The sequence below is a fragment of the Acipenser ruthenus genome, chromosome 14 (assembly GCF_902713425.1).
Source record: "Acipenser ruthenus chromosome 14, fAciRut3.2 maternal haplotype, whole genome shotgun sequence".
In the NCBI taxonomy this organism is placed as follows: Eukaryota; Metazoa; Chordata; class Actinopteri; order Acipenseriformes; family Acipenseridae; genus Acipenser; species Acipenser ruthenus.
The window spans coordinates 22,532,291-22,540,330 of record NC_081202.1 but is presented as its reverse complement, the minus strand read 5'-3'; the positions used below and the strand labels follow the sequence as shown (position 1 = coordinate 22,540,330).

Sequence of the window (8,040 nt, the reverse complement as noted above, 5' to 3'; positions counted from 1 at the left end):
AAAATGAAAGCGATGAACCAGACTAAGTATGACTGAAAAGCTCATGGTTCCCTTATCAAGACATCATCCCGCATGCTGAGGTCTACTCCCTGGTAAAAATCAGAATAATTTCTAAACTTGACGCACAGTTCTGTGATTATTTTCAGGTTATTGCTATTTTTAGTGTTCATTTCTGATTTCAAATGGACCTTACCACCCTTGACAGCCCAAGTCAATTTAAAAAGTGTGACTAACTAGCTGTATAACTTGATTACATTAGCACATGCATTTCAATACTTGCAACAGTAATGAATTAATCCTATAGAAGCAATACATTTACATTTGCACACACACAACAGGATTTGAAAATGTTACACTCAACACAATTTAAAACCTAAAAGTTGGGTTTGACCTACTATACCTTTATAACCTGGGTCTTGATATTGTTAAACCAGAGCTTCATCTCCTTCAAAGATATTGCATAAAATTGACACATTATGGAAAGACTTTTTAAGAACCCATTGGGACCTACCAGAGCTCTTCCTTGTGCCCACTAATGGGTCACAAACCACTGATTTAAAACCACTGTTCTAAATAATTAAGCAGCAGCTTCTAACTTCTGAAAGTGAAAACTTAATTTCTATTAATATTAAACAGTAAAATCCCAGAGGACAGGTGAACATTTAATTACAGTCTTGGAGTTTTCTTTTTTTCTGGTAACACCAACTTTTAATTGTGCAAACTTCTGGTGCATGCACAAATTAATGATAAAAACCTATATAAGGCATTTTCAGGTCTCCTCCTAAAGTATTTAAATCTACTTCTAAAAAGACCTATCAATTTGAGATTAACTATATGATTCTGCTTTTTAAAAATTAGAACAGAACTGCTGGGCCTTGGAATTACTTACAGGGTGATTTCAAGCTGGTTGAAACAAGAGATTTGTCTCTATTTGACTCTTCTATAGTGATTAATAAACTTGCTCATTATAAAAGTGCATTAATGCATTTAAAAAAAGTTTAGTTTTTAAAGATATGTTCTGTTAAAGTGAGAACATATCATGTACTCACTTTACATGTAACTGTGGGGCTTCCTAAAACGCTTTTGAGGGACAGTTTTAGAATTAAAAGAACCACTGTATGCAGGAGAGTATTTGTAAGTGGTCTGTATTGCTCTATTGATTTGACTGTTTTAAAAAAAAGGTTTCTCAGAAAAAAAGAGAATCTCTTCAGTTCTGTCATGTTGACTGTACAATGAAGTTCATATAAGCAAGCAGCAACATAGATAGTTAACACATTAATTAACCTGAAACAGTGGACCGAGATGCTGATACTTCTGTAAGCAATTGTATTACTTGTTAAAACCTGTAACAGTTTTTAAACACTTCCAGTTAGAGCACTGATCAACACCCTTTTCTATTGAGGACACTCATGCAGCCAGGACCTCTGATGTTGCTGCAGGCGACTCTCACTGATGTTGCTGCAGGCGACTCTCACTGATGTTGCTTGGGTTGAACCAGGAGCCAAGAATGGGCTTGAGATTTAAAAACATTGTACATTCTACCAGAAAACTAGTTTACAGGAAAAAAAAAGGAGAATCAAAATGAGACAAACACGGCATAAAATCTTCACTGGTTTTAAAGGTACCACAACATTTTATATACCAGGTTGTTAAAAAGAAATACGGTTGCTCATTAACAAGGGACAAAAATGTATTATTATTTGTTTATTTAGCAGACACCTTTATCCAAGGCGACTTACAGAGACTAGGGTGTGTGAACTATGCATCAGCTGCAGAGTCACTTACAACTACGTCTCACCTGAAAGACGGAGCACAAGGAGGTTAAGTGACTTGCTCAGGGTCACACAATGAGTCAGTGGCTGAGGTGGGATTTGAACCGGGGATCTCCTGGTTACAAGCCCTTTTCTTTAACCACTGGACCACACAGCCTCTTTGACATACTGTATTACAGTATGTCAAGATCACAGATAATGCTACTCATTGGTCTAGTCTCAAAATAAGTTCAATCTATAAGTTATCTCAATTTGGAGGTTTCAGAACAACCTGAATGTCTAGTAGCAACAAAGAAAATCATAATACATTTTTTTTTTAAAGAACAATCCAGCACACTATGATAGTTTGTTTTAAAATGGCCTAGTAAAGGTCACATTCTCAAACATTCAAATACCATTCTGTTAGCACCATCATTAAAACAAAAATAAAACTGCTCATGTTACATTACTAGCAAGAAACAACTAAGCTACATGAGCTCTTAAATGAACCTCCTGAGTTATTTGTGTGAAGCTTTGTAACACCACAATTTCTTTAAGCAGCTAGCTGTTTTGTTTGCAACTGTACATATTGGTAAAGCAACCCTATTACTTATGAAGTTTCATGTTCAGTGATCGAATTCCCTCATTAATAATTAAAACACATGTAGATACAAGAGTCACAGAGCAAAATAAATCACAAATGTGTATCTTAATGAAACCTCCTACGTTATAGAAGTGAAGGGCAATTCAAATGTACACAATACCTAATTTATACAGCCCAATTTAGATATGAACTTGGAAAAAATGGACAATGAACCAAGTTCAATTTGTTTCGCATGAACTAGTAGAGGATAATGCAGGAATGAGTGATGGCTGCGTGGAACATTTTGTTGACATCAAAACACACATACCGTATTCATCAAAAACTTGCTGATAATGGTTAGTATTCTGGATTTAACATGGAGCCTTTTTAAACAGTTCCAGCCCACACCCCTTCAAATGTTATTTATTAATAACTTGCTTATCAACATTGTGAAGGAAGTTTGTATTCAAATATGACATTATTTTAGTAATAAATAAAAAAAGATGCTTTACATTCAATACTGATAACAATAAAGCATAAATGTATAAAATTGAATCTGTGTACAGTAAGTAGGTCTCCGCAGCCTGTCTATGAACACATTAAAAAAAGTGACATGGAGCCTCAAGGCTCGGCCAACTGTGGTCATAAACATTAACTGATGGTAACAGTACCCATAATGCAACTGTAAATGCAAACTTACCTGCAATGTTATGAACAGTATGAATCTTGCTGTGGTGGACAGAGGTTTTCATTTTTTGTTTGGACTACTGTAATAGTTTCCAGACAGGGAGGCATATTCCACACTGAACAGCTTTCATTTCAATGTTTCAGTTGTTTAACTGTCAAGGTCTAGAAAGCATGTATCATAAACACTTATATTTCCGACCTTAAAAAGAGGCTTTGTGCATAAACCTTGACTTAACATATTTTTCTGACGCAGCAGCCCATCTTGTCACATAAGCATGCTTTATTGACGTATGTTCTATTCACTTCAGCTTTTTACTGCAGTTAAGAATGACACATAAAAGGAAATGGCTAAAAAGGTTCATGGTCACCGAGTCAGGATTTTATTTGACAGAGTTTTAGAATATCATACAGTAAACAAGATTTCTGCAAAAGTTAATTTATCCATAGTGGTGCACTTCATAAAAATAGTTGCTCACTTGCAGTCTTTGTGACTATTAATACATGGAATCATATTTATAGAGATACAACTGTACAAGGTAAATACACCGCTAACACCAAACAGCAATATTTATCTGAATGGGGTTTATGTAACGTGCCATCTTTCACAAATTGCTTTTTAAAAATTAATTACAGCCGACAGAAAACAGCTCACACAGTAAAAGCTGTGAACTGTGCAATGCAGAGCTTAAGATACCACCATCTCTGCCTCTTTATACATGGCAAATATGACAGCAATAATACATTAGGTACGTGCACAACACTACAGAAGCATTGTCCAAAAATTGAGTTAGTTAGTGGCAAGTTGTACAGCATTTCTGGGTAAAGGGGTAAAGCATAAAACAGTCTGACAGTTTGTTCCTATGTCACCAGTACAGAATATACCAGGTTGTCAACAAACATCCACAGATTTTTGTGCTTGTATATTTTGATCCCTTGTGTTCAACTGAATAGCTCAAATCTGTAAGAACTTGTCTTTCATGTTTCCCAAGGCTTCTATGGTATGCCACAAGGATACTGATTGCACACTGCTGAAAAACTTGTATTGCATCAATTTAGCTCCATCACTTCATAGGGGAAAGCTTTTGACTGCCTTCTGTTAACCTTGAATGAAGATTCTTAGTATGGCACATCCGATTGCAAGGATAAAAATAGACAGGAAAGTTAATATTTTCCGGGTATATTGAATTAACAGTTATGTTTAGTGGGACTGAACTTCAATAAATCTTTCTTAAATAAATAAATCATTTTCATATATCAAAAGGAATATATCATTCTTATATTATTTTATCTACAAGTACAGTAGATTATCAGAACATGTTTATTCTACCCCCACTGATTTATCAGGTGTATTTAATTCTAAGGCATATTAAAAAGATGGGGCATAGCTCTCTAAAGTAGCTATACAGCCCCAGATCTCAGAAAATTATATGGTGCTACACTGGGGCATTAGAAATATGCCAACGTCTTTTTGAGCAGCTATCCAGTTTAAGTTCTTAATAGTTCCGAAAGAAATCCTTCAGTTCCTACCTTATATGTTATTGGCAAGAGTACAGAAAAAAACGTCCAAAGAATATAACATTTTGTTCTCTGGTACTTCTAAACACCCCTGCTTATGTGCATACCTAATGCAAGAACCTAATGACAAAACCTTATCGTGTTAACATCACCAATACTATAAATAAAAGTGCAGGAACATTCATAGCAGAAATTCTATGAAACATGGTGGCACGGGAGCAGAAAAGCAGTTTAAATTCTTGTCTGAAATTGTTGAAAAGAATTTGATTATGCTTTATGATTGAAATCTAGGCAGTAAGCTATGGATCAAAACTGACTATCAGCCTACTAATCCAAAGGCACCTATGCTAGCTCATTTCCATACATGGTGTGCCACTCTACTAATTTAAACTTTTCAGTACTCTGCTATAAGCTATTTTGTAATTAAAGGCATTTGTTTTGAGGTTATGAAATGTACAAACGTATTATCCTATGAGCAACATTTGCTTGTCAAACTAAACAGGACACGAATGGCTGATTGGAAAAGTGCTGGGATGGTTTACAGAACTGATGCTGCCTTTCCCCTGGCACCAGATCTAAACACTACAGAGCTACCAAGGAATGAGTGTGTACATGTCAGCGGTTCTTTTTACTGATTTCAATAGTTCAATGTTTTATTATGTATCATTCTGTTATCTTTGGAGACTTACCTTTAAAAAGATTGTGATATAAATAAAAAAAAATCAGGCTTGGTAAATTGTTGTGATTTTGTAATGGACAATACAGCTTTTGTCTGTTGTATATAGTACCCCCCTCCCCCCCCTCCCTCTCCTGACAATGCTCTTCAAACCTACAGTATATTCCCCTTGGCACTCCATGCCTATTTAAAGCACCCTGTCACATCACTGCCCCAACATGGCTTCCAATTTCAATAAATACAGCATAAAAACTATATGGTTTGCCAGAACAGTGTTATAACAAGGAGGAGTGAATCTGATATTGTATACCCTCAATAGATTAAAGCGGACACCTAGAAAATGCATTGGGAGTTCAAAATAACTCACATTAATTTACTCCAAAGCAGTGCAACTTTCCAGTGAGCAGGTGAGAATGGAAACTGTACTTTAGGTTATCTGAAGTGTTAGTATTCTATTTGTGTCTCAGACTATCTCAGGAATACTGTTAGCCCGTCCATATATTTTCAGATGAGCATATTTACAATAGTTCATTCTGTATTATATTTATTTTTGTTTAAGCATTATGTTGTTAGAGATATCCCCCATTTCAGTGCTTTCTCAGTACAGTTTCATTTAAGGCAGAGTTCAGATAGTGGATATCCTTTGTGCACAGTTATTTCTTGATAAATGATGATGCAAATCCTTCATAATCTTGCTTGATGAGATAGTTTCCAGTTCTAAAAAGAAGCTGCAGCACTTAAGACTTTTTCTCAACTTTTCACTTCATAAGTTTGATTCCTTCCTAGCTGCCGTAGCCCATGTAGTGAAACGTAGGACCTTTTTGAGTTCCTGAATGCAACCGGTCAGTTACATAAATCTGTTTTGAAAGAATGCATCCTGATGCCCTCACCAGACTTTATGCACATTCTACTGTAGTTTTAAAAGTGAATGCTTCCAGTTATTAAGGTGGTGGGTGTATATTATCTTAAAATAATAGAAATAAAATATAATATAAATAAAATTGTAATAAAAAAATGGAATGTTTGTTTTGTATTTAATACAGGTGGCAAAGTGATTATGACTGCAATTCTTTTTTATCTGCTCACAGTGGAAGTTCCAGACTTCAAAGCACTAGGTAGCTTGTCGGACCCTGGGATTTTCCATGGCCCAGGTGACACAGTGGACTTCCTAGCTGTACTATTACTACAGCTGCTAAAGCTGGGAGTGCAGCTGTCTGAACCGGAATGCTCTTCACTGGGGTTCCTTGTAGGTTCCCCATCAGGTTTCTTCTTGGCCTGGTCAGTGTTGCTCTTGAGGAAACTGCCATTATTTTGAGCACCTCCGCTTTCGTTTAGCTGGGTGTTATTTTCTAGTATTTCTGTAGTTTTTTTCTCCCTGGCAATTCTGTTCTCCCCATTTCTCTCCAGAGACTTTCCTCTGTTGGTTTCAGGAGATTTGGATATTCCCAGCTGCTTGTGAACAGTCCCACTGTACACATGTTCCTCTGGTGTATTCCTCCCAGCTGCCTTGCCTCCTGAGGTGGACCGGCCACCTCTTGCTATGCTGCCACTGTTCCTCCTCTCAGTGGACTTTTGCCCAGAAGCCTGATCAGTCTTGGGAGGGTCTGATTTCCGTGGGCTTTCAGAACGCTTGTTTGTCTCCACTGTACTCCTTGTCTCCTTGCCACCTGCTGAACGCTCCTTCCTCCTCGCCATCTCATGCTTCCCTTCAGTGTCCAATTCTGGCTCCAGGGGTAGCTGGTGAACGGGATCAGAGGGTGGGGCTTGATGAGATGAAGGTAATGGCATGATCATGGTGTCAAGTGAAGGTGCTACTTCCGGCAAACCTGAGGAGGCTGCAGAGGGAGGATCCCAGGAGGCTGGGCTGTCGGCTGTAAAAACAATACAACACTTTTAAGGGTATGGCTGGACTGAGTTTGTTTGGTCATTGCAATCAAATGCCTAGTCCCTTTTTAAGGTGATCACAGATAGCCTTCCTAATCAAGTTGTAATTGCAATCATAATTGTAGGAATCATATGTACTACAGTGTTTTCCACTGTAAACGCCTTTTTTATTCATTTGTCCGTCAAAATAATATCTGGCCACTAAGTGCACTGTACAAAAACGATTTGGTGAACTTTGAAAGCAACCGATTTCTAATAGCAATCTATAGAATCGGTGCAGAGCAGCACACTGTTTTATGTGCACAGATTGAGAACCACTGTGATCATCTCATGTGGAATTTATCTAATATGCTACCTTCCAGTTTCCTGCTTCTTTTTTAAATGGTAATTTAACCTGCAGCCAGGCCAACATTGCCCAAGTTTTCAGCTTGTTTAAAATGATGTTAATAGTCAGCTGCGATACAGAATTACAAGAGAGATGGTTTAGAAGAATAACAGACAGTGTAACTTTATAAGCAACTCACAAAAATAACTTTTATGCATGGCAGCTATATATTTAAAGGAACTACTTAAGAAAAGAGGTAATCAGAAGTTGTTAGTTCATAATGGGGACTGAGGTTGTTTGAAGTGTGGAGACATACACACCCATTACTTCAAAGTTAGGAGTACTTTTATTTTTTACTACATTTGTGTTATAAGAAAGTAAAATCCGAAGAAACAGATAATCGTGGCCAAATTAAGACAACAATGTTTTGCATTTAGTGTCATACAAACTTTCTAATTGATAACAAATTGTCTTTACAAATGTATTTGTAAATATAGTGCTGTGCGATACAAGCTGATGTCCAATCCACAAGAGGTCAGAGCAGCTTCTCACAAGTATAGAAATCAGCTTGTATCTTACACAGCACCCTACACTGTAATAACAAACCATACCTACCCAA

The 8,040-nt window shown here is 36.9% G+C and overlaps 1 protein-coding gene across 4 annotated transcripts in view; it reads right to left on the bottom strand.

The window, feature by feature from the left end:
• Positions 1-3,378: 3,378 nt before the first annotated feature.
• LOC117419695 (membrane-associated guanylate kinase, WW and PDZ domain-containing protein 2-like) overlaps positions 3,379-8,040 on the bottom strand; it is a 293,429-nt gene continuing 288,767 nt past the window's right edge. For 3 of the 4 annotated variants that reach the window (XM_058986121.1, XM_034032701.3, XM_034032702.3), the window contains one exon: positions 3,379-7,083. In XM_058986121.1, the coding sequence (XP_058842104.1) occupies positions 6,287-7,083 (797 nt within the window). In that variant the 3' untranslated portion in view covers positions 3,379-6,286. The remainder of the gene's footprint in view (positions 7,084-8,040) is intronic. The other variant, XM_034032706.3, reaches the window with a different exon arrangement.